This window comes from Sabethes cyaneus, chromosome 3 (genome assembly GCF_943734655.1).
Source record: "Sabethes cyaneus chromosome 3, idSabCyanKW18_F2, whole genome shotgun sequence".
NCBI lineage: Eukaryota > Metazoa > Arthropoda > Insecta > Diptera > Culicidae > Sabethes > Sabethes cyaneus.
The window spans coordinates 166,364,434-166,392,122 of NC_071355.1; the positions used below are offsets into that span (position 1 = coordinate 166,364,434).

Here is a 27,689-nt window from a genome sequence, read left to right on the forward strand (position 1 = left end):
CAGAATGACAAGGCAGCTATCTTATTAATGGAAACGAAAGAAAATATGAATACTGTCTAGCAATTTCTGAGAATCTTCTCAATCATTTGAATGATTAAAACAAGCAAGTGTCAGTGTACAGCAGACTGCCGCACTGGCTTTTTGAACCCAGTGCCTATGCGACAAACAAAAATGTGGCAGCCAAGCAATGCTATATAATTGCCTATTTCACGATGTAAGGAAGGGGATAGCCTCATTTGTCCAATTTTCAAAAACGGACATCGACTGGAGTGTAAAAACTATCGAGGAATTACATTGCTCAATTCTGCCTACAAGGTGCTTTCCCGTATCCTGCTCTGCAGACTGAGACCGTTAGCGGAGTCCTTCCTCGGCGAGTACCAAGCTGGTTTTCGTGAGGGTCGCTCCACGACGGATCAGATGTTTACCCTGCGTCAGTTGCTAGACAAGTTCCGGGAGTACAACTTTCAGACACACCATCTGTTTGTGGACTTTAAAGCGGGGTACGATTCAGTTAAACGAAATGAGCTGTGGCAGATAATGTTAGAACATGGTTTTCCGACGAAATTAGTAACGCTGATTCGTGCGACGCTGGACGGATCCAAATCATGCGTTAGAATAGCGGGTGAGACCTCAGCTGCTTTCGTGACGTTGGATGGACCGAAGCAAGGGGATGCACTCTCTAACCTGCTATTCAGCATTGCCTTGGAAGGTGCATTGCCTTGGAAATCTCACATGCTGCTTGGTTTTGCGAATGACGTCGATATCATCTTTACGGACACGAATAATGGACGCTAAACGAAGCTGATCGGCGAGTGTTTGGGGTTTTTGAGCGTAAAATTCTGCGATCTATACTTGGTGGCAAAATGGAAAATGGAGTGTGGCGCAGGCGCATGAATCTCGAGCTGTATACAAAGTGAAGGTAGTGCAATAGTGGCAGACTGCGGTGGGCTGGACACGTAGCCAGAATGCCCGACGAAAGAGTAGCCAAAACTATTTTTAGCAGAGAACCAGGAAGAGGCCGTAAAATCCGAGGCAGACCCTGCATCCAGTGGGTGTGTGCTGTTGAAGACGATGCACGTTCAGCTGGTGTTCGTGGGGATTGGAGAACGGCAGCCCAGGACCGACGGTATTGGAGGACCATAATTCGTTCGGCGCAGGATCGGTAACGGACCGTTGCCACTAAAGTAAAGTAAGTAAACCGCACTTTACTACAAATTTTTTCTATAAAACTTTTTATGATAAATCAATATAAAATACGTCCTGGAAATTAAATAAAAAGAAAACTTATCCAATTTAATTCTACTATGTATATTTTATTCTTTGCAGATACGTATTTTGCCTACGACTTGCAGACTTCCTCAGTTTCTGTTTTCGAACTAAATTAGTCAAAGCAATTTTACAGTTTTTATAGGAGTTTAAGGTTCCGTGAGCTATGTACGGGTATTGAAAATTAGTGTAGGTAAAGGGATACAATGTTTGTTTAAGACTACTTGTGTAGGTATACACAGTTGTTGTAGGTAAACTAATAATATTGTAAACTGCATTCTATTGGTGAACTAATTCTATTGCAGGAGTCTGGAAATTATGGAAAACCTGAAAAAGTCTAATGAGATTATGCGAAAATGTGAAATCGGGAGCCGAGAAAGGAGAGAGAGCGAAGTTTTTTTAACCAGAAGTTGTTACGTCTGTGTGTGTTCCTGTACGTCTGTGTTTTGGCTCATATACAAAAAGCCAGGAGTAACAGTTTCCAGGGTCTTTGTTTAGTAAAGTGGAGGAGCACCTCTTAGTAAATCATTAACTTTCCGCTACGTTCATCTTCCACGCAGAGCAGTTGTTTACTACTTTTGCGTTGTCAATGGTCAGCGGATGGTTGTCGTTGAAGATATGCTCAGCCACTTTTGATCTAAAATGGTGTGTTAGACCCTACTCGGCATTTCTTGATGCTTTTGTTACCTCTGCCAAGTGTTCTCTAGTACGTGTTTCCAGATTCCTTCTAGTCTGGCCGATGTAAACCTTTTCGCAATGTGGGTAACTGATTTCATAAACCCCGGATTTCCTGTGTTCTTCTATCGGGTCTTTAGTTGATCCCAACTTATTTTTGAGCCGGTTGTTTCGGCTGGTGTAGACTAGGTCAATTCCAAATTTCCTCATTTTTCTACGGAGAGGACGTGTTATATTTTCGTCATATTCTACTGCCAGTCTCTTAAGTTCTGGTGTTATTGGTGTTAGTGTTGTGAGTGATTTTTTGTATGCGTCTCTTCTTTTCTTGGAAATAATGTTTTGGATTGTCGTTTCTTTATATCCGTTCAATTTTGCAATTTCAAGAATGTGTGTTAATTCTTTTCGTTTTCCTAGCCCACTTAACGGTAATGTTTCCATCCTATGTATCATGTGATGGAAAGCTGCCATTTTGTGTTGGTGGGAGTGGTTAGATGAGCTAGGTATAACTCGTTTGGTGTTTGTTGGTTTTCTGTAAATTTCAATTTCTGTTTCTGTGCATTCGATTTGTCTTATTACCTATGTGTATTTGTGTATGTTCCTATGTGTATCATTCATGGCTGCTAGAATAGTTTCCAGTTCTCCCTTTTTGACTATGCTGAAAACGTCGTCGACGTATCACCACCATCTTGTTGGGAGCACCTTGTTTTGTTCCAGCTTACTTTCAAAGTTAGCCATGAACAGCTCACACAGGAACGGTGATAATAGGTTACCCATCGGTGCACCTTTTAACTGTTTGTAATAGTTGTTTCTGAATGTCAAGTAATTATCCTCCATACACAACCGTGTCAGCTCTAAATAACCTCCCACCTTTTTTCTCCATGCGTTGTCTCATGTTGTTTCAATAGCCAGTCTTCCAAGAGGCTTATCGATTCTTTCACGGGGACGCTTGGGAATAAGGCTGTAACATCGAAAGAGACCATTATTGCAATAGTGAACCTTGGGTTTTTCTTCTCTTGTGTTGTTGCGTTGGCCCAGTAAACCATTTGGCTTGTATATCTCGTTTGCAACTGAGATATACGAAATCATATCTCAACGAAAAAGTTATATTTCACGCCATATAAGAACATATATGTACCAAAGTGGAGGCGATATACGTGCGAAAATTTTGACAATTATTTGTAATTCTATTTTGCGTAGTTTTTATAACACGCAACTAAATACTCCTGAATGTATGATTGAGATATAATCAAATATTGCAATCGTCTATACTGCTTTATAATTCACAGCCATTAATTGTATATGAAGACACGCACGACTGCAAAACAACTTATTGTTCAGTTCGATTTGACATACTCTAATCATTATACAATTCCAATGTGAAATTGACATGAAAACGATTTAATGTGAACTTTCTATTACGATTTTGTGTTATCTGGGGGAGTAGTTGTTGAAATTTCCTCTCGCCTATCTTCCTCTTCCTCTCGGATTCACATTACGCGGCGATTAGTACTTTTGTTAGAAACAGTGGGAAGCGGTGGGGGTATTTATTCGGCAGTTTTTGATGGAGGTGATAGCATTCCAAAGTGTTAATGTTCAGCTTCCTATAAAAGGACTTAATGCTCTCCTTCATTCACTATTCCACGGCGACTCGATGCGTTTAATAAGGTGTGAAGGGGTTGATTTGCTGGCTTCAAATCTATGACTAACTGGAGTAAGGTGATGTTTCAGACATTGTATCCCTTTACCTACACTAATTATGTATACCCGCACATAGCTCACGGAACCTTAAGCTCTCATAAAAACTGTAAAATTGTTTTGGCTAATTTAGTTCGAAAACAGACACTGAGAAAGTCTGCAAGTCGTAGGCAAAATACGTATCTGTCAAGAATAAAATATACATAGTAGAATTAAATTGGATAAGTTTTCTTTTTATTTAATTTCCAGGTTTCGTATTCTACTCGGACGCTCCAAAAACTTTAGTCGATAAAATACGTCCTGACCGGCAGAACCGATGCCGAGGCAGTAATGTAACAATCGATAGCGATGAGCTTGCGGTAGTTGACGAATTTATCTAGCTTGGCTCAATGCTAACGGCAAACAATGATATCAGTCGTGAGATTTATGGTATTATGTAAGTCATACGCCACACAATTTTGTCGAAGAACTCGACTGAGTCGAGCGTTAAAAAGCTGGTGACTCGGCTGTCAGTGAATGACGACTAAGTTTGTTTTGTTTTGGCCGCTAATTGAATCGCTATGCCTATATAGAATCATCGAGATATTACTAAACCGAAATTGGCAATCAACATGTTAACTAAAATTCTCCGTTTTCTTTTTGTTTTCTCTATTTTGTTGTTTCTCACAGCGACTCTGATGTTGTGGGGGGCGGCGAGAGTTCAATCATAGGTGATGGCGACGACAACGATAAGTCGTCGTGTAGGCCGGATTTGGGAACGAACAAGACAGATACTGGCAGGGCAGCGGATCAACAAGAACAAGAATAAGATTAATTATAAGTATAAAAATTCATATAATTATTACTATTATTTATTAAAAAAATTCGACGAAAGCTTGAGTCTACATGAATGACTTAAAACCACATAAATTGTCATAAATTACTTAAATTCAGGCGATTTCTAAATACATTTATACTGACATTAAAGTCGAATTCGTCAAACACTCGATTAAATACTGAACACATTCCTCTTATCTTATCATTTATTTCTTGTTCAAAAGGCGACGTTTTCTGTTAGTTGAAAGTAAATTATTTTTATCGATGAATTGTTATTAAGATTCATGTAAAATGTTTTGTTGGCTTGATCGCATCACTTCACTGCCGTGTGAATGCTGCGTATTAAAAGCAAAACGCCTGTAGCGCCACCTCATTCTGTGGTGGTATCAGGAAACATAGTAGATGCACGGGGGTTGTTCTGCGCGTATTCGGTTCTATAATAATATACATCCGTATTCTGTATTTCTAACGGATTGGTATTTCGAACGAAAGTTTTTTCGAACGACATTTCCGCCAGCAAAATCATACAAACCGAGTGAGGGTTGATTTTCCTATGCTGGTCCAGCAAAAAGTAACTCTCACCCGTTTTGTTTACATTTGCGACATTCGCCCTTTTGTTAATTCGATCTAGAAATGGGCGAAGCATCTCGTTCGAAACAAGTCGAACGAAATAAAGATTCGTTCGAAATGCAGAATAGGGGTGATCTAAGAAACTAAGTCTAAGTAAGAAACGGCCGAAGTCGAAGATTTCTTGGGGAAATGCTAACGTTAATCTAAGTCAAGATTTGAGCAGCGTCTATTTCAGCTAGCAGTAGTTTTCCAACGAAAACAGCACTGGCAATGTCACGTCTTTTCGACAGAGTGTTCATGCCAAGCAGCGCGCATCGATTCACGTAGGGTGGCAAGTCGCTTGGGGTATTCCCAGGCAGAAATCCTAGAGCATAGCGAATAAATTTCTTCTGAACAGCTTCAATTCTTTTAATTCAAACATCCACACTACGACTGCCGTTTCAAGTGTTGACCGCACAAGTGAGAAGTACAGTGCTCTCAGACAGTATATAATGTATAGTGGGGTCTAGCGTGTGCTCTGTCATTTATTCTATCCCATTACCTCGCAAATGTCGACTCATTATGACACACGACGAACTCTTTCACTCACTCACTCCTTTGCTCGGCCTTGGACAGACTTGGCTCTAACTGCTCCACTTCGTGCTGCAAACGGAAACGGAATTGAGCTGCTATGCTACCCGGGGCCCTATTCTCACAGTCACCTCACTCACCTCGCTTACTCTCTCATGTGACCTATTCTGGCAGTTACCCTCACCTCACCTAACAGCCCAGATAACACAAAATCGTAATAGAAAGTTCATAATAAATCGTTTTCATGTCAATTTCACATTGGAATTGTATAATAATTAGAGTATGTCAAATCGAAGTGAATAATAAGTTGTTTTGCAGTCGTGCGTGCCTTCATATACAATTCATGACTGTGAATTATAAAGCAGTATAGACGATTGCAATATTTGATTTGATCTTAATCATATATTCAGGAGTATTTAGTTGCGTGTTATAAAAACTACGCAAAAAAGAATTACAAATAATTGTCAAAGCTTTCGCACGTATATCGCCTCCACTTTGGTACATATATGTTCTTATATGGCGTGAAATATAACTTTTTCGTACAGATATGATTTCGTATATCTCAGTTGCAATCGAGATATACAAACCAAATGGTTTACTGGGAGCTCCCCATTAGATTTGTACAGCCACCCACCCAGTAAACCATTTGGTTTGTATATCTCGATTGCAACTGAGGTATACGAAATCATATCTGAACGAAAAAGTTATATTTCACGCCATATAAAAGCATATATGTACCAAAGTGGAGGCGATATACGTGCGAAAATTTTGACAACTATTTGTAATTCTATTTTGCGCAGTTTTTATAACACGCAACTAAATACTCCTGAATATATGATATAGATATAATCAAATATTGCAATTGTCTATCCTGCTTTATAATTCACAGTCATGAATTGTATATGAAGACACGCACGACTGTAAAACAACTTATTGTTCACTTCGATTTGACATACTCTAATCATTATACAACTCCGATATGAAATTGACATGAAAACGATTTAATGTGAACTTTCTATTACGATTTTGTGTTATCTGGGCAGGTGAGTGGTGTCAGTGACAATCGCAAATTAAGCTCTCACCTAAAAAGTTTAGCCCCCGTTCTTTCGACACTTGACACTCGACGGTGACTGAGTCGAGTGGAGTTGCTCGACATACACTTAAATAACAGGGCATACAATTAAAATAAGATCCCATAGTGACCTACGTTGTCCATAGAAAACTTGCCCATTCAGCCGCATTCATAGCAGCCAGTCGTTCAAGGCGCAGTCGCGAACCTTGAATGTATTCTCAGGTCTTTTTGGACCGATTTTGTATCATAGCGCTTCTTTGTATTTCTTTGTTCTGAAGTTATTATCGACGTCTTTGTAGCAATAGCTTGTGTGCAGGCAGAAATCTATTCATACAAGTAATGCAGGAAATGTATGAAGCATTATACCGGTAGCGTTGAATTTGTAAGCTACGGACGCCATCTGCTGATTGAGATCTTACTTGACGAAACGAAGTTTATGTGTCAAAGTAGGATCTACTGTTTTTAACTGCTTCTCGAATCGATCTGGAGTTCCGCAAGACAGCAATTTGTGCCCACTTCTTTTCTCGATTTTTATAAACGACGTTGCGCTTTTGCTTCCGCTTGACTGTTGGCTGTTTTATGCTGATGACACAAAAATGTCACCTGACTAACGAACTCCGAACCAAATCGACCATATTCTCATCGAGGGCCTGTTTTTCTCGAACATCACCAACGTACGCTCCCTACGAGGTGCGGATATCGACTAGGACCGTTAGGGTAACCAATTTTGGACCCCTTCAGCAGTTGTACATAATTTGGACACTTACAGCAAAATCAAATGGAAGTGTCCAAATTATGTATAGCTGCTGATGGGGTCCAAAATAGGTTGGTTATCCTACTTAGTAGCAGTACACGTGCGCTCAAAGCTATCGACGGTTTATACCTCGTGACAAAGCCGCCCTCCTTGGTTAAACATTCGGCATCTAAACCCGCCAGTTGCCGAAAACTACGCACGAGAACTGGATGAAGCCTCTGCCTTCCTCTGTGGAGCTAGATGCTTCGACCCTCGATGCTCCGACGGATGGAGCATGATACGCTCGGCCGTCAACGAGGCCGCAACCGCGGTGCTAGGAGTGGAAATTATTGATTTGACGGGGAATGCCAACAAGCGATAAAGAAGAAAAAAGAGGTTGGAAAACTATCTAGCATATCCACGAGAGAGAATTTGGCCAAGCATCGACGAGCGCGGATGAGTTGACTACGATCCTGAGGAGGAAAAAGCGCCAGAAGGAGGACAGAGATCGTGAGGAGCTGGAACAACTAATTACACGCGCAAGTTTTACGAGAAAGTGAACCAAACACCTGAAGCTGACATGTGTAGGGACGAAAGGAGACACAATGGAAGTTAACCTGACAACAGTGTGCCGGCTCCCGATCTCGAAGAGATCCGGCAAGAAAGTCGTCAGCTGATGAATAATACAGCCGCCGAAAAGAACCGACTCCCGGCAGAGCTCTACAAAAATGGTTAAAACCGCTAGCAATGGCATTTTATTGGATAATTTCTAGGATTTGGGAGAAGGAGAAACAACTGGAGGAGTGGATGGAAGGTGTAGTTTGTCCCATCTACACAAAGGGCGACCGGCTAGATGGCTGTAATTACCGCGGCATCACGTTAGTCAACGCCGCCTACAAGGTGCTCTCTCAGATTTTGTTGCGTTGTCTATCCCCAGTACCAAGAGAATTCGTAGGGCAGTATCAGACGGGTTTTATGGGGGCCCGTGCTACAACGGATCAAATTTTTACTCTACGACAAATCCTCCAGAAATGTTGAGAGTACAACGGGCCCACGCTTCTTATTTTCGTGGATTTCAGAGCGGCATATGGTACAGTTGAACGAGAACGGCTACAGCTACAGATAATGCAGGAGTACGGGTTTTCCGGACAAACTGACGCGGCTAATCAAAGCTACTCTGGAGCGAGTGGTGTGCTATGTGCGTGTTTTGGGGACACTCTCGAGTCCTTTCGAATCGCGCAGAGCAAGAGGGTTGCGGCAAGGGGATGGACTGCCCTGTATGTAATTCAATATCTTTATTGAAGGTGTGATCCGGTGAGCGGGCATTGAAACGAGAGAAACTATCTTCAGTAAGAGTAGTCAATTACTAACCTTCGCTGACGACCTCGACATCATTACTAGAAACCTTGGGACGGTGGAGCTAATCTACGCCAAACTATAAAAGGTAGCTAGGACGATAGGGTTACAAATCAACGCGTCGTAAACTAAATATATGGCAGGAAGAGGCTCCAGTGAAAGCAACGATTGCCTCCCACGGAGAGTGACTTTTCATGGTGATGAATTAGAAGTGGTTGATGAGTTCGTATATTTGGGATCTATGGTCATCGCCGACAATAATATGAGTGAGGAGATCCAACGACGCATTCCAGCTGGAAATCGAGCCTACTTTTCCCTCAAAACGCCAATCAGACCGGTAGTCCTCTACGGACTTGAGACAGTAACTTTGCTTACGGAAGACGTACATGCACTACCCGTATTTGAACGAAAGGTGTTGCGGACTATTTGCGGAAAGCGGAGAGTGGCGGAGGTGTATAAATCACGAGTTACAGGCACTACTTGGAGAGATTCCCATTGTACACCTGGCGAAAGTTGGGAGACTACGGATGCCGGGTGACTATGCAGTGAAATCCGTTCTCTTCAAGAACTCCACCGGCACCAGGAATAGAGGGACCCAACGCGCTAGATAGCTCGACTGGGTTGAAGCCGACTTGCGTTTGTCAAGATGCGCAACGAATTGGTGACGAGTAGCCCAGGACCGAGTACAATGGAGATGAATTCTTGATACGGCAAGAGCCATCCTGGCTCTCGGCTGCAAAATGCATGTGATGTGTAATAATGTAGCTGGTTTCTTGCTTACTGACAAGCCGGCGTTGGCAGCTAGGTGGAAGGAGTACTTCCAGACGCTGTTGGGTGGAGAGGTAAACGTGGAGCAGGAACCGGATAAGAATTGTAGGCGATGGCCAAGCTGCGAAACGGTAGGGCTGCTGGGAAGGACGGTATCCAGGCTGAACTTCTGAAAGTGGGAAACGAGCGGCTGTACGAAGCAATGCACTATCATTGTCAGGATCGGCGAGAAAGATCAAAGGAATGGGAGGAATGGGTGTACGGTCTATTTTCAAAAAAAGGCCATTGACTGGAGTGTAATTATCGAGGCAATACATCGCTCAATTCAGCCTAGGTACAAGGTGCACTATCGTATTTTGTTCTGTAGAGTGACACCGTTAGCGAAGTACGTCGTCGGCGAGTACCACGCTAGTATCGGTTTTCGGCAGAATGGGTTAAAATCATGCGTCAGAATAACGGGAGAGCGCATTTGTAGCGTTGGATGGAATGAAGCAAGGAAATGCACTGTCTAAGCTGCTGTTCACATTGCCCTGGAAAGCGCGATACGAAGTGCAAACGAGGAGAGGAACGGGACTATCATCACGAAATCTCACATGCTTCTTTGTTTTCGTATGACGTCAATATCATCGAAATCAACTGCAGAGAAGTAGAAGACGTATCCAAGTGCTTTTTGGTTGAAGCATGGCTCAACTAACGAACCCTCAATTCGAGAATTTTTGCTGTATCATGGTGTCCCTTAGTTGGTTTCGAGGTACAATACTGGTCAAACACGCCAGTCGTCATATGTTCGAATCTGGTTAGGCGGTGCTGCTAGATAGAGTCAGTAGGATTGTTGTACTAGCCTCGTAACTGTCCTGTACTCCACAAACCGGCTGCGAAGTCTGTCGATAAAGAAGGGTCAAATTAGAAAGGACGTTTAAGCCCAAGGCTTTGCTTTTTGCTGTACATGGTTGCTGGCAGGGAGTCCAAGTGATCTTAGTGCTGAGGCGAAGCTGGATGGGTAAAGAAATGAAGTAGTTGAGGAATTCGTATACCTTGTTACGCTCGTGACATGTGACAATAATGTACGTCACGGAGTAAAACGACTAACTGCAGTCGCGAATCAGCTTTCTACAAACTTAGATTATTGAAGAACATAGATAAGCCACTCTTCGCAGATTCAATTGTCAGTAAAGTGGCTCCTGGCAGCAACAGGGTTTATTAACCTGTCGTAGTGTTCGTAGAGCGTTTTCATATGCATACGTTTGACTACATCATCTGTCACTAACACTTGTGTAAAGTGAGAAGGCGATACAAAGACTATGATAGTCTAGTTCACCCTACCGCCAGTACCTAGTGCTAGGGACATACTTTTTACTCATGTATGAGACTGGCGTATCTACTTTCTTGAGTAATCTATGCTACAGCTTACGTAGCCAGCTGAAGTTTGCAAATTTGCACAAAACTAGCGCTCTACAGAATATTAATTTTTCCAGTGGCCCTTTACATACATGAATCACAGACGCTAAACGCTGATCGACGAGTGCTTGGAGTTAATGAGCTTAAAATTCTACGGTCTATACTTGGTTTTGACGCAGACGCATGAACCACGAGCTATGTCAAGTCTACAAATATGCAGATATAGTGAAAGTAGTGCAATGTGGTAAGCTGCGGTCGGCTGGGCACGTGGCAAGAATGTCCGACGAAAGAGTAAGCAAAACTATTTTCAGCAAAGAACCAGAAAGGGGCCGCCGACGTCGGGCAGACCCACCATCCGATGGAGTTGTCGAGAACGAAGCACGTGTAGCTAGTTTTCGAGGGGATTGCACCACGGTAGCTCAGGACCGACATTACTGAAGGTTGGAGACCCCTAACTCGTTCGGCGCACGATCGATAACGGACCGTCGCCACTAAAGTAAAGTAAGTAAGAGATTATATAAGTGGTGTATAGAAAAGGCAATTGTAGAGTTTGTCTTGTTATTCCGTGTTAAGTATTCTTACGTTAAACAAAAGCAATTAATTTAAGAGTTGATCTACAATATTGTTGAAGAAAGTTAAGTTTTACCATTCTATTTATGGAGCAATGGGACCGCTACCCCGTTGGTAGCAAAAAAAAAACACTCTTGCTATGCTCTCTAGACCACGGGTACTCTCTAAATGAACAGGTACCTTACCATACAGCAATACAAATATGTCCGTCTCTGAAAGAGTAATAACCCCTTGTAAACTGCCTGCACTGAACTGTGTATTGGCAACTGGGCATCTTCGAATAGGTATTATGAAAAATTCAATGGCATGAATAGTTTACAGAAATACAAATTTTGAACTTGCTTTGTTCCATAATTTTATTTCTCACGATGCCTTTAATGGCCTATACAATAAAACTGTGGTTACAGTTGGATGATATAATAAGCTATCACAAATCTGTTGCAAAGAACACCCTGGAACATCAAATTTGTGTAAATCAGAGAAAAATTCAATAGAAAGAAGATGTTTTTTTATGATTCACTTTTTGAAAATGAAGTAAATCTTGCATATCAGACATTTCTTTGATATCGCTGCTTTTTTTAGATAACAAAATATCTTTTAAAAATTTTGAAATTTTATCTAGACGTAGTAACAGTTTTAAACGATTTAACTAAATCTTTGAACATTTTTAGCCGAAAAGGAACATTATTTTCTTTTTTTAATATCTTTAACATTCAAAAGTCAAAGTTTGATAAACTATGTTTCGGCAGCACCATGAAGTTTCTAGTTCATGTGCCTAATATGTCACTATCTTTATATTTTGCAATTACATCACGGGATTTCGCGAACAACCTAGTGCATTATTTTAATTAAAAGTTTTTTTTCAGGTCACCTAATTCAATACATAATTCAATATTCCAACGCCCATTCGTTTTCGGCAAGGAAAGCATCTACGACCTCTTTCATGGAGTAGTTGGAAATAAGTTGATCCTGCGTCAGTTTCACCCTAGTAACCGGATCAAAGTGACCGACGCGTTGTAAATGCTCCTCGATATCCTTGCGCTCGTAAGTCATACCGGACGGAGTAATAACAGGGTCGACTAATAGTTCGAAACTGATTTTTCCGCACAGGTAGTCGGGCACCTCACGCTTCTGTAATTTATTATTAGTTATTTGAATCAGTTCTGATTAAAGCAAATAAACCATTCGGAACTCTTACCCTTCGTCTATCGTCGATTTTAGCAAAAATGTTGTTCAGTTCGGTGGTGTGATTTTCCTGAATTCGTAATGAAAAAAACCGTTATTATGTATCAAAACGGGACATGGAAAAGCCTTACGGATTCACGCTCGAGTTCCGAGGTTTTTTCGCGAGCTGCATCCTCGTTAAGTGTATCGTCTAGTTTAAGCTTCGCTATTCTGTTTTCCATATCCTCATGTATTAGTCTATAGTAAAGATAATAGGTCAGAATAATAAGCGACATGACATATATGACTAATCGTTTCTAATTGTTAACGGGAAACTAGCAGTCGTTAACTTTTCGCCAGAAAGCCCAATTTCGGAAGCAGTTTTTGGGCACAAAAGCGGGGTTCTGTTTATAGAAATGTATTCACTGCATTCTTCTTACTAATCTGAGCACAGCGAATATGTTTTCATGAACAAAATTTTTGTTTCGAACTTTTGAAATTTGCAAAATCGATGACAACTAATTTCACCTCCAACAAAAAGAAGACTGTTGCGACTTCATTGAGGCAAAGGAAGACGCAATAAGCAAATAAAATTAATGGCAAGGTACGTCGATGTCATGCGAATCCTTTATCCTTTACTATCCATCAGTATTAATTAAGATTTGAATTATATTGTAACATGTCTACTAATCTGAATATTCGCGTCTTCGGGTGCCTCAAAGAGCCACATACGCAACGACTCTACTTTTAATATGACTAAATTAAGTTTCTAACCTGTTGAGATAGCTTTGCAGTTCGATCTCTTGACAGATTCGCTTCTCTTCCTGTATATTCCAGCGCTTTTTTCGTGCCAACCGCAGCTGCGAAGCTATATCGTCTCCAAAGTTCAGTTTCTGCTCCTTGGCCAAGTCGTGTGCACGCATCAGATGTTTGATCGCCTCATCGTACGATTCTAATTCCATCAGGCTAAGGCCGAGAAAGAAATGGCCTTTCACCAGGTTGGGATCCATGTCCAATGCACGCCGGCAGTCCGTACAGGAAGACTCCCATCGTTTCATTTTGATATGGCAAAGGGCTCGGTTGGTGAAATATGTTGCATTGGTCGGATTTTTTATCTGCAATAGATAAATAAGAAAAATTTTAAAAATAATGTAGTATTATGAAACAAGTAACAATGAAAGTGTTTAATTTGTTGAGCTAATTTAGCTCATGATTGAAACAAAATGAATTGGCATTATAATAGGTACCTAGACTTAACCTCATGTTTTAGAGGTGACTTATCAATGATGTCAGACATTTGAATATTTTAATAATGATAATCTTTACAATTGATGAAATTATACGTGACACAAATATTTTTAGAGCAGGAGCATACGTGAACGATAAAAATGGAAAAATTAGACAATCACAAATCATGTTAATTTTTTTTGTGCGAGTTGATGGGCTGCAGTGTATTGGTAATTGGGTCTCGGCCCGACACGCGAGTTAACCAAGCATAAGCCGGCTGAACTAACCTATGTTTGTCGATTGATCGCCGTTGCTCGAAGCAAGAGGACTTAAGTTGCCCGATAAATTTTGTTTTATATGTATAATCCATACTTAGTGATAAAATGGGGGCGGGATGTGAGTCATTCAAAGGCCACTAGTATTTTTGCGAAAGGTATTTCACTAGTTGTTCTGAGAAATGGTCCACTAAAAATATCCTTTTCTGTAGCTTAGATTGCATTGAAAATTTTCGATGAAGTTTTCTCTTCAATGAATTACATTTGATGCAAGTCAACCTGGAAAACCTGACAATCGAGTCAAAAACCAACAAAACGCTCAATTGTTTCATGTTTCTGGTAAATTCATACAAATGCAGATATTCTGGAGTAGGGTCCATTCTGGGGAATAGTTTTCTGTGAAATGGTTCATTCTATGGAATGTTTTTCTCGGAATTGGTTCATTCTGGCAAATACTTTTCTAGCAAGTGGTTTTCGGGCAAATGTCATACAATCAACAAGATTATGTGCCAGTACTTTTGGTAACGCCGCGTCTATTTTTACCGGTGTAAAAACTGTTTCCTGAACGTTTCCATGCATACTTACTTGCGGAACTGGTGAAAGTTCTTTTGAAAACGTCTTACGTTTTCTCCTGGCTCCCTTGGCTGCTTCGCATGTAGGGCAGTACCAGTCCTGGTACTCTATATCTGCCGTAACATCAACACAGATGAAATGATACCAGGCGTTGCATTTATCACACTGGACCATGCGACTGTCGTCCAGGTTCAGGCACATCGGACAATGCTGGTCCATTTCAGCATCGGCGGCATCTGTATCTTGGGGCTCCCTTATACGTCGCGACATGCCGGAATCCATACGAACTTACAGGTGCAAGTAAACAAACTTTTTATTTTGTTGACGTAATCAACAAGAGTGAAACAGATTTCCAAGCTTCTGATTTTGTATTGTGGATAACGACGACGACAAAAACTTCCTGTGTAAATACAAATGTACACAGATAGTATGTATATAGAAATATTTTTTCTACACTATGGTTAGTGTTTCAATCTACTTTTTCTTTCTCTTCTAACATCTCTCGTTCCTATTCGCTACCATTAGCGTTCTCCTCTATCTTGCATTCTAAATTACTAATTTTATTCGGTTTAGTTTAATCTTGCATGTCATGTTTAAATGTCTAACTGGTTCAACTTGTATAATGAAATTAATCATTAGCATTAGGGTAGAGTATTCGTACTATAGAACGTAACCTATAGAGCGATTTTTTAACAAGTTAGATTTAGTTTGCTTATTATATATTTACCTAGCATTTAAGCACTACTACGTAGCTTAGTCAAGTAAGTAGTTTTAGGTTCTAGTATGTAAGTATTTTATATCTAGTATTTAATCACAAAGAATTCATCGCACCGCGTGTAAATTAATAATTTTTTACCTCGTCCTCGTGATTAGATTGTTTACTTTTTAGTTTTACTTTTATTACCTTTATTACTGATGTTGACATTAGAGTGACTATATACAGAGTGGCGACAATGTCAAAATTGGAATGATAATTATCTGTCAGTGTCATTCCAATCGAGCAAACAACCTATCCAACGCGTATGAAGGAAAGAGAAAGAGAAACCTAGGATAAACCGCATTGCATACATTTGGGATGACTTGGCGCCACTCTGTATATAGTCACTCTAGTTGACATTATTGCTCCTACTGGGTTGCCAGATATTTTGGATTGTCGCAGAAAGTTAAGGCTGTGAACCAGGGGGCTGATATGACGTCATATATTTTCGTTGCTCACATGAAAAACATTTAACATGTGTGCTCACCTGTACCTTACATTAAATCTGTCGGAAGTAGTGCGCTGTATATCAAATTAGATGTGCTATACAGCGCACTACTTCTGACACGAGATTTAATGTTCGGTACGGAAGAAAAATCATTTGCCGTTTTTTCGGAAGTCCTGTTTTGTGCTGGATACCACCCCGCTGTCACAAATGTCATTCCCATACATTTTTCGTGTAGCCAACATCTCATCTAGCCCACAACAAACTTGTATTTGTGAGTAGCCCGCTCTAACTTCAGCCTCGGATGAATCTGTATTGGTAAGCTCCCGAACAAAGTTACTTTTTTGCTTTTTTTCTTTTTGTGTCGGACGTGTAGGAAGCGTAAAAAGATGTTAGCTACTTCTTTACCCTTCAGTTTCATACGCCTGCCTGCTGGATACACAATATGTAGTTTGACAGCAGAGATGCCAGATTTGCAGACATTTGTGCATGCTTAAATTTGGGAGTCACCAATTATTTCAGTTTCTGTTAGTTCCGGTTCTACTAATGGTCCTAAAGATTAAAGTACTTCATAAACTATGTACATTGTAGCAAAAATCAGACCGCAAAAATGAAATACTGCGGAGAAAATGATGGGGTCCCAAATTTAAGTTGATAGCCACACCACCGAACAGGGGGTCGTCACAAACTAACTTATTCTTAAGTCTCAGGTTCAAAAAATAAGCTGTCAAGCTTTATACGAGCCATAATGGCGAACGTGTTCGTAATATTTGAACGGCATTTTTGACATTTCCCTAATACATCGCACGTTTTCTTTCTGCGCGCTCACGGTATAACTAGAAGAATGTGCGGAAAGAAAACGGGCGATGTATTAGGAAAATGTCACAAACGCTGTTCAAATATTACGAACACGTCCATCATTATGGCTCGTAAAAAGCTGGATAATCTATTCTTCAAAAACTAGCTAGCATGAACATTTAAAAGATCAATATGAGCGAATTTTAAAATGTAAACAGAAAAGATGGGCTGGTACCGAATCGCCGAAACACAAATGGCCGAAATCCAAATGGCCGAATTCCAACAACAGTCACAGAAGGCCGAATCACGAAAGGCCGAATCGCAAAAAGCCGAGTCACGAATGGCCGAACTTTCCCGGAATACCTAAATAACTATTCAAAAAACATGAAATGACAAACAGTTGACAAATAACTTTAATCAAACAAAAAACAAAATAAGCAACACAGCTATCTATACCTATAAAAAAGGATTTCTGTCTGTCTGTCTGTCGGGATGTTCCTTATCCAGCTTTTTACGCGCTACAATGGAGGACGCTATAAATTGTGTTCGTAATATGCGAACAATCTTTTTGACAACTCTGCATACATCAAAACTGGGCACTCTTCTCCTGCACGGCAGTGTTGCTCTTTCTTTCGTTTACGCAAAAGAAGGAAAGTAATAGTTTTGTTTACATTTTGCACATTTTTGCTCTCCTTCTTTGGCGTAAACGTAAGAAAGAGCACGGTAGTGTTGCAAGAGAAGAGTGCCAGATTTGATGTATGCTGAGTTGTCAAAAAGATTGTTCGCATATCACGAACAATTTATAGCGGTCACCATTATAGCGCGTAAAAATCTGGATAGAATCGAAAACTACTGAACCAATCGGCGTGAAAACTTGCAAGTTTTCCGCAAAATGGTATGCGGCGAAATGTTATATAATCATGGCGAATATTTTAATGCTAACCGCTTTATTTTATCAGGCTAAGCAATGGGAGGTGTTGTTTTCTACTTTACTGAGGAAATTTTTTATATTAAACCACCCACAAACTCCTCAGAAACTAACAAAACTCGAGATTGTGACAAAGGTCATCCGAGATTCAGGATTTATGTACAACATAGGTTAATTTGTGACAATACGAAGTTTGTCGGGTCAGCTAGTTTACTATAAAACAAAAATACATATACTTCGAGAACACCTTTGTTTAGCACTTAACAAAAGTGCAACTGCGTCAACAAAATTTTTATTGCTCATTTTGTGAGACCTTGCACATTTTGAATAAAGGGGTAAGCCCCCCGCAGAAACCACTACTATTTAGGGGCATGCAGTTTCCTATAGGTTTACTGACTAGTAGGGATTATCTCTTAGTTAAGTCCAAACGAGCGGCAGCGAGTAAGGACAGCATATACTCAACATTTGAAAAGGGCGGATAAGCCAACTGGCAAACAGAACGAGTGAGAGTTCATTTTCCTATGCTGCTCCAGCAAAAAATAACTCTCGCTCGGTGTGTTTGACGTTTGGCTTATCCGCCCTCTTCAAATGTTGGTCGACATTTGTGCAGGGTGAAGGCCGTGATTATTTTCGACCGAATATGACGTTCGGTCATTCGTGTTTCAGCCAAGGGTAAGTCGCTTAAAACGTTGAGGCAGGCTCAATTTAGGGAACAGCTGACCTCATTGATTGCAATAGACCAAATCATCATACCGTCAATTGACAGATAGTGGCGCCCTTGTTTACATTTTGGAAAATTTTCCTTTTCGTTTATAGCGAATATAGCGTGTGTTTTAACATTTTACAGGTATAATGGCGTTTTAAATTCAGTCATAATGCTGTTTAAACAACAAACTTGCCGTTTAACAGCTGAAACTTTTTTATTATCTGCGGTCTGTTTGTAAACAAGGGCGCCAGTATCTGCCAGATGACGTCACCTTGATTTGGTCTATAGGCGAATAAACGCAAAACTAATGAAGCCCATGCGACTCCTACATTTGGCTGTTTGAACTAGGAAAATGATGATCAGTTACAAATTTTCGCTGGACGGATATACAAATCAAAACATTTTTCAATTAAATCTCAGTAAAATGAATATTGCGAACATTGAATTTTCTGCAGCGGGTTAGAAATCTTATTAACCAGCTAGCGCACTGGTGGTTGCAAATGAAATGTGTACTTAGGACAAGTAAATTGAGATCCGGATTTAGTTTAGGTGTGTGTGGTTATGTTTATAGGTTCCAGACCGAAAAATTTAGATCCAGATATATTCATGAAAGTGTTCTATATATTGTTTAAGGTAATTTCAATGATTTTAAGCAAAATTATAACAATATTTCATACAAGGCATGTTGAATCAATGTCCTTATTGTTTAGTATTTATTATGTAATAAAATTATAAATGGTTTTAAATAAAATGCAGGCAAATAAAAATTATAGTAAGTATATATGTTATTTTCTAACCCAACCATAACATTTGATTGATTCCAAAGCGCGCAGTTTAAAAAAAAATTCAAATTCGCTTCTTATGATTTTAGTTTTCTATGTGTTTTGACAGCTCGAAATAAAAATATCATCATTTTTACCGCGGCGCCAACTACTTGTCGAATGAAGCTTTTGTTCACCTATTGCGGTACCCTCATTTCACAGTTTATGGCACACTGTGGCCATCCTTTTTGACAATTAATTTTTGAAATGTGAGAAATTGGCAGCCCTGCCAATGTTTGTTAATGTCAAAACAATCAAACGGTCAAGCTGCAGCTCACAGGGGGGATCTATCGGTAAGGAATTGTGAAACTCACATGTGAAGGGGCAGGCAGGTGACCATAATTTTCAATGCCGCTCTTGCTACTTTTTTTCTTACCGATTTGCTGCTCTTACCTGTATGTGTAGCTTCCGAAAAGTTTATTAGTTTGTTTTATTTACGCTAAAAAGCAAATAAATCCATTATCGGGATCAAAACAATACAAACGACAATTGCGCTGCGTGTTTGGGTTTGAGTTTCTGTCAACTGCAGCAGACAAAAATAGAGTTGCGAGTCCCTTGGCTCGAAATCAATCACACGCCGTTTGGTCCATGACAGTACAAACGTCATGGACCAAACACCATCTGCGGTAACGCACACATGTATGGAATCTGACAGCAATAGATCCCCCCTGGCAGCTCATGAGCGCAGGCGAATTTGACAGGTTTCACATGATGAGCACCTCGGCAGCACAGTAAGGCACAGACTGAACAAAATTTCCATGAAAGAGGTGAACGGAATGTTCTCAGCGACTTACCCTTGGTTTCAGCCTTTTGTGATTCGGCCGTTCGTTTTTCGGCTTTTTCGGCCATTAGATATAATATGAGATATGACATTTGTTATTTCGGCCATTCGTAGGTAATTCGAAAAGATATTGCGGAGTTTCCACCTGTGGTGATTTTCTGCGTTTACCACACATGTTGCAATTTAGCAATTTGAACCATCAGTTTTTCGTTAGTGCCTCCCCACTGCACCCCTCCTTGCTTGACAAGCATATTTTCAATGTATTTAGTAAATACAGGATCAAAAAACGAATTTGTGTAGGACTCGTAAAATTGCTGCCAGGTGCAATATTTGTGTATGAAAAATATAAAGCTCACTGACTTGTTGCTTTGAATGCACGATTTTACCCTTTACACTTGTATTGACGCAAAGTGGAAACGCAAAGAATGGGACAATAATCTGGAATACCTACATATACTATGAAACACCCACTTGATATGCAAAGTGCTCCTGGTATGCCAAAAAATTTCTTCCAGTTCCCTTTTACTATTATTACAGGTTATTACCTGAGCGAAGGCTTACTATTGACGAAGCCGCACGTATGCTGTTCCATTCTATGGAAACTTCGAGCCGTTTAGTTTAGAATGAACTCTTTTGATATTAAACATTTAAAATGGAACTTGATAGCACACTACCAACGATAAGCTTTTGCTCATGCCATACCAGGCAACCGAACTTCGTACGTTGAGCAAGAGCTGGACTATTTTTATGTCTATAGCGATTATTCGCTTTGTTGTTTACAAATATTTTGTGGCATTATGGCATACTCTATAAGATTTTTTTATGAATGAAACTATCCGAGCTGCCGTAACATAAATTGGAATAGTATATTCGTTCTGTTAAATTTAGTAATCGTTAATTAATACCAGGATTGAAATAAAACAGGATTAGGTCAATGGATGAAATTGATAATAGATCCAAACTAGTATTAGGTTGTTTAAATTATCGATTCAGGTGTGTATATCTTCCGTTAGTTGAAAGATTTCTATATGTTTTCCGTTCAAAACCTTGGATAAATGTAACTTAACCGTAGGCAAACTGACTACGTTTGATAGGTACTGATAATAATTTTGAAAAATGTTGGGTATTGAAACCAACTTATCCAGCTTCTAAGCAGGTTTCCCAAAGCAAGTACTAACATGCTGAAAATACTGCAAATGAAAAATTACTATATTGACAATAATCATTTTGATATCCTATATCCTTTCAGTTTTATGTTAGATCCTGGTTTTAAATGTAAAAATCAATACAAAAAATGTTGAGAATTTAAATACATTTATACAATTAAATATATTTATTATCATTACTCAACTTGACGAAAATTTAGTTATGCCTAACGAAAATTTAGTTATATTGAACAATATATAAACGGATGATATAAAAGGTAATCACCTATGTGGTTAAAACCCAGCGAGAGGATTAGTCCTTGTTTTCTCATAAGTTTGTGAAATATATGTGTTATGATAAAAAAGCACTATTTTGTTTATGACCAAAACAATTGCAATAACTGCTACTGGTTAATTTGTCTTTTGCTTTTTATCTTGGTATAATTCAAATAAGGAGAAACCATATTTTTATTGATATAATAGTGACCTTGAACTAATACAAAACAACGGCCCCGCTTGGCTAGACCGATAAATTTAATCTTTATTGGCGTCATTTGACTGCATCGAAAAACAACACAATATCTCTCGAAACAAAAGAATGTTATGAAATAAACTTTCGCAAGCCTCTCTTTATTGTTGTTTGGTAGGAACACTTATACAATTTCATACGTAATATTTAGCTGTTGAAATGCCAGAATATATAAATCTGTGAGTTTTCAATACTTACAATTGCTTTTGTGTACAGATTAATTGCATCGTCATATTTTCTGGCCGAAAACATACGATTGCCCTGATCTTTCAGTTCAACGTCCGTCAGGTTTGCCGTCGAATACATATGTTTACTCATTGTGTATTATAAAATATTCCGAAACTGATTAGCTAGAAACAAAGCAAAATTTCCGAAGCGCAGTTACTCCAAATTAATCACAATTTTCCCTCAGTTTTGACACTTATTTAGTAATATTTGACGTCAATCCTTAATCAAGCTTTGACAGATTTCTGTTCCGATTGCAGACCTCAGCTGAATATTCAAGCATTCATTTATCCAAAGATTGAACTCCTTTTCGGTTCAAAACACAAATTTTCTCCAGGAGATTTTCAACTATTTTGAAAATGAAATGAAAATTACGCCACTCCCGTGAAAAAACTTTCTTCGCAATACGATTTGTATGGCTGTCAAATTCAAACTGAGCGCAATATCAATATCAAAAGCAAAAAAAATGACATTCAAAACAAATCAAAAGAAAAGGGAAAGAGGAAAAAACAGTCCCCGTAAAAAAATTGTTGCTGCAGAATTTTACAATCGACAGAGTCGACTATTACCGTTTCAACCGTTTGAGAAATAGAGATTAGTTTACTATTTGATTTAGTTGGTGTTCAATATTCCGGCATGACAGAGCTGTTAATATTTTTCTGTGCTTTGTGTTGAGAACAATATGTGTTCAGGACAGATTTCTTGTAATTTTGATGTGAAAAAGGACATCTAGAACAAAATTATTGACGCCAAATTTTTGTCAGTAATTTATATGCTGTATTTTAATTTTGTAATAAATATTAATATAAATAATCTGAGTTGAAAAAATATCTGGGTAAAGCGTTAGACATGAAAAATGAAAAAGGCAAATTGAACTATTTCTTACCTGGAGCTCCTCCAGATAACTATCGTATCGTTTTTATACGATGTTGCCCGTTAGAGAGCTAAACTGCCACTATTCGCATAGCAGTCCCATTTATATAGGAAACTCCATCGAAAATGCGAATAGCGGCAGTCAATGGGTTATATAGCCCAATTAACGAGAGCCCGATTAAAACGTATGGTACAAAGATAGCTCAATGAGCGAAAGTTGGTGGTAGTTTCTTTCTAATTTCTGTCAGAGATATTCCGAATAAAAGCGGTTTTAAACTGATTGGGCTAGTTTTCCTCTTACGAAATATTTTATGCTTAAAAATGCCCGTTTTTGATCTAAGCTTTACAACAGAACCAATTTAGCAAGGTATTTAATATGTCGCGTGATTTGTTGTTGCTGTTGGAAGATTTTGCACGTTTTTTCCGCGATTCTCTACGCGGGTGTCGTCCTGAAAGTAAAAACAAGTTAGATAAAAACTTCTCGGTCAGTGGTTTCTACAGTTGACGGAGGAAGAGACACAATTTGCGTGTCTAAAAATAACCCAAAACCAGATACGTCGCTGCATTAATAAGGCGGGTTGCGCAGTCTCCTTTTGTCCAACGCCTCTATGGTTCAAAGTAGAGATGGTCGGGTATGAAAATTTGAAAACCCGAACCCGACCCGTACCCGATTAAGAAAAAAATTAAAAACCCGTACCCGACCCGAACCCGCAAATTATTTTTTTTCAATACCCGAACCCGACCCGAACCCGGCGGGTCCGGCGTAGTTACGTATTCCCCCCTTACCTTTCCACTCTTTCCCCGCCATTATCAAAAAAATTTTCATTACTTTCCCTACCGTCCCTTCATCAATTGTAGAACCATCGTTTCAAAAAATATTAATAAAATATGTATGACCTCATTTCAAGGTCAAGACTAAAAACTCGAGGTTGTTTTTTTGTTTTCCCACAGTTATATCCCAGTAAAAAAACATACGGCGCGGTGAAAAACGACAAGTTTTTATAGCATTTCCCAGTGGGCTTAGCAAGCCCTATATAGTGCACAGTTTACATTCAATGTGATTTGTGTGTCTTGAAACTAAACTTCTATTAAGAGGAACAATTTATGTTTTATTATTTACATTCTTATTATTGGCTTGATGAATGGCTAGATGATGCGAACAGACCCCATCGTGGTCCTTCGCTTCTTATTCAGCAATTCCTATTCTTATCTACGAGCAATCTTAGCGGAGATCGGGTAACCAACCCCGGTGCGGTGGAAACTAAGATCGCATACCGACAGGAAAAGGGGCACTGTGTTGTCTCGGTATTATAAGAAAGCAGCCCTATCACGAGACTCGGTTGCGCTGTTCTAGTAAGGCAACCTACCTAAACCCACCTTATTACAAATATTTAAGCTAATACGGATCAGAACATTCGGCATCGACCTAGGCGACGAAACAAGGATGACGAATGGATACTCGGTACTAGTGGAACTGCAGGATGCGTAGATAGTGAACATGTCCTGCTCCAACAGCTTGAACCCCGTAAACCCAACGTAGACAATGAGAAGGAAGCATTCTACACGAGGCTGGAGGCAACGTACAACAGCTGCTCGCAACGGGACATCAAGATCGTCATTGGGAATATGAACGCCCAGGTCGGTAGGGAAGAAATGTATTGAACGATGAATCTCTTAGCCTGCGCACCGACATGAACGATAACGGTCAGCGATGTATAAACTTCGCAGCTTCCCGAGGTTTGGTGATCCGAAGTACTTTTTCCCACGCTATCCACAAAGCACAATCCACAATCCCAAGATATCCGCAAAGCCACTTGGAGATCACTTGACCAACGTACAATTAACCACATGTGAGGGACGAGGAAGGGAATTTAATTACAAACGAGTGCCAGGTGATGCAGGTGGAAGCAGTTCTTCGATGAACACCTCAATTGCGAAGTTGCATAACAAGACGAAACGGAAGTTAGCCTAGGAGTACCCAAGGAAGATAATAATGTCCCGGCACCTGATCTGCATGAAGTTAAACGAGAAATCGGGTTACTGAAGACCAACCAAGCCGCTGGTAAGGATCGTCTACCGGCGGAGGTTTATAAACATGACCGAGAAATGCTGGTAACGGCTCTACACTGGATAATTTACAAGATTTGGAGAAAGAGAAGCCAATCTACAAAAACAAAAGGCACGGCTTATCCGCATGCTGTTCAACATCGCTGTTGAGGAGGTGATCCGACGAGCGTGCATCTAAATGAGAGGCATGATTTTCACCTAGGGTAGTCCTCCTAGGCTTTGCAGATTACTTTGATATCATAGCCAGGAGCTTTGCGACGGCGGAGGCAATTTACGCCAGAGTGAAAGCGGAGTTTAGAAGGATTAGGCTAAAAATAAATGCGTTGAAAATCAAATTCATGAAAGGAAGAGGTTCAAAGGAAGTAAACGCGCGCCACTCACGGACGGTAACTGTTGACGGCGACGAACTAGAAGTGGTAGATGTATTCATGTATTTGTGATCGCTGGTGACCGCAGACAACAATGTGACGCTGGTCACAGAGGACATACGCGCCCTTGCCTTGTTCGAGCGCAAGGTACACACAGAAAGCGGAAAGTGGCAGACGCGTGTGAATCACGAGCTAGAGGCACTGCTTGGAGAGATTCTCATCGTACATCCGGCGAAATTCGGTAGGCTACGGTATGCCGGATACGTCGTAAGGCTGCCGGACGACAATGCGACGAAAACAGTTCTCTTCAACAACCCAACCAAGGTTAGTCAAGAGAGGTTTTCTGATGTTCAAATTTGTTTATCATCCCCACTGTGTTACCCTTCAAGATCACCGAAATTTTCAAAGCGAAAACTGTTGAATGTGATAAACAACGTCGATGGTTGCTAACCACTTGCTCCGCGCACTTCTGTTCTACAAACTGTGAAAACTAAATCACCTATTTTAACTCACCTTGAACCCAACGGCACCAGAGACAGCAGGGCTCAACGTGAAAGATGGCTCGACCAAGTCGAAAGTGGGAAATCGAGTGGACAACGAGTGGCCCAAGATCGAGTTGAATGAAGACGACTGCTTGAAACAGCACGTGTAAACCTGGCTCTATGCTGCTGCTGATAATGATGATGATGTTGCATCCTTATTACAGTTTTCATGACCAATTTGATCACCAGAACCGTAATAAGTGTCTAATAAAACCCCAATTGTTACCAACATACGTTTTCGTAGACTTTGTAAATTAAAAAAGCGTAATTTTACCTACAGATAGGCATTGTAGGCATCATTCGGCGTTCGAAACAGATATTGGTTTGTTGAGCGGTCATTTGGTATTAGGTGAAACTATACTTTTAAATATAATTCACTGTACACTGAGCATTTATTTGATTACTGGCTGAGTGCCCGATCTTACTCGGGGCGCTTTTGTCTCACAGCCAGTTATTGTAACCAAAATGCTTATAATGCAAAATTTTAATGTTTGTTCCTCTTTTGGAAGTTCCTCCATAATTGTCAACTCTCCCTCTTTTGTCTACCCGGCTTCTTGCACATCTGTTTTCTTTACGGAAATCTCTATAAAACCCAATAAACAAAGAGAAACAAAGACATTCGTACCTTCCGCATTTAACAATGGCCACCGCACCAATAGGAAATGCATAGCTTTGTTATTGTACTTTTCTAAACACAGCTTTTTATTTATTTATTAGTTTAGTACTACAGGGATACCTCGATATAAGACAATTTATAATTTCAAAAAGTTGTCTTATATCGAAATTGTCTTATATCGAAACATGATTTTTTCACAAAAATTGGGCATTAGTAGGCACCAATTTTGCTCTGTGTTGTGTGTTTATGTTTTTTGAACTATTTAATATTGTTTGAGCTATCAGTTGTTTACAATTTTTAGGATTATTTCGAAATAATGAACAAATTTATTGCGCCGCTTTTGGAATGGAAAATGTGCTCTGGTGTCGTTACCAACTATGTCAAAGGGATTTGTCTTATATCGAGGTAAAAATTGTCTTATATCGAATTGCCTTATATCGAGGTTGTTTTATAATGAGATTGTCTTATATCGAGGTATCCCTGTATGTACATACTATCCTAATAAACAAAAGTAGAAGGTGCAGCAGTGTTTCTTCCATGGATACAACAAACCTTGTATTCCTTTCATCTCACTTCAAGACAAAACCTGTTTGTAAACAATGTTTCTAGTTTCACCAATTCACAAATTATTGGCATAGCCCACTCTGGAGGATGCCACGTAAAGTTGACCATGGGAAAGACATGCTGTTCTTAGATCAATTCCACACTGTTTGAATGATTGCCCCTGTGACTCAAATAGAGTCGGCCAACAACACTTAGCACTTAAGATCGAACACTTTTTATACGAGTCACTTTGATTCGGTGCATAATTACAGTTGGTAAATCTACAGCTGCGAGCATTGCAGTTTAATGTTTCGCATTCTGATTTTTCCAGTTGTACGGATAAATTGTTGCAGTTAATGTGGGCATTACTCCCCCCTTCCTGACAGCAACCTCCGGTCATCAGCGACCACTTTTGTCCCACCGTCACGTCACTTATGGGAGAACTGTCCAAACATTTCGGAGAGTCCCTCTTTTGTAAACCCCTCAGTGTTGATTCCCTTATATCAAGGAACATGCGTGCCAAGTTTGGTGCAGATCGGTCAAGGTGTTCTGGAGTTATGGTGGAACATACAAACATACAAACATACTCACACTCACTTTTATATATATAGACTAGCTGATTGCCCGATCTCACTCAGGGCCGCTTTGTCACTCAGTCACATCTCTTTTGTAACGAAAACTCTCAGAAACAAAACCCTTTTTTCATTTGAATATGTCTACTCCCTTTGTTAGTTCCTCTCACGTTGTTCGTCGACCACTTGTAAATCTGTCTTTTTGTTTTTGAACCTCCCCCTTTTTAATGGCCACCCTATTCGCC

The 27,689-nt window shown here is 39.9% G+C and overlaps 1 protein-coding gene across 1 annotated transcript; it reads right to left on the minus strand.

Moving 5' to 3' along the window:
• Positions 1-11,836: 11,836 nt before the first annotated feature.
• Positions 11,837-22,261, minus strand: LOC128742430 (E3 ubiquitin-protein ligase CHIP). The gene is made up of 5 exons (XM_053838793.1): positions 21,837-22,261; positions 13,428-13,768; positions 12,806-12,911; positions 12,688-12,744; positions 11,837-12,620 (listed from the first exon to the last, which is right to left on the minus strand). Exons 1-5 carry the CDS (start codon positions 21,954-21,956, stop codon positions 12,378-12,380), a joined length of 867 nt encoding a protein of 288 aa, XP_053694768.1. The 5' UTR covers positions 21,957-22,261; the 3' UTR covers positions 11,837-12,377.
• Positions 22,262-27,689: the final 5,428 nt, after the last annotated feature.

Bases quoted from the DNA above. Each gene is read 5' to 3' on its own strand.
- LOC128742430 (XM_053838793.1), bottom strand. From the start codon at position 21,956: ATGAGTAAACATATGTATTCGACGGCAAACCTGACGGACGTTGAACTG. The intron at 12,912-13,427 runs GTTAGAAACTTA...TCTTTACTATAG, and splicing joins CTGCAAAGCTATCTCAACAG to ACTAATACATGAGGATATGG. The intron at 12,745-12,805 runs GTAAGGCTTTTC...TTACGAATTCAG, and splicing joins CGGAACTCGAGCGTGAATCC to GAAAATCACACCACCGAACT.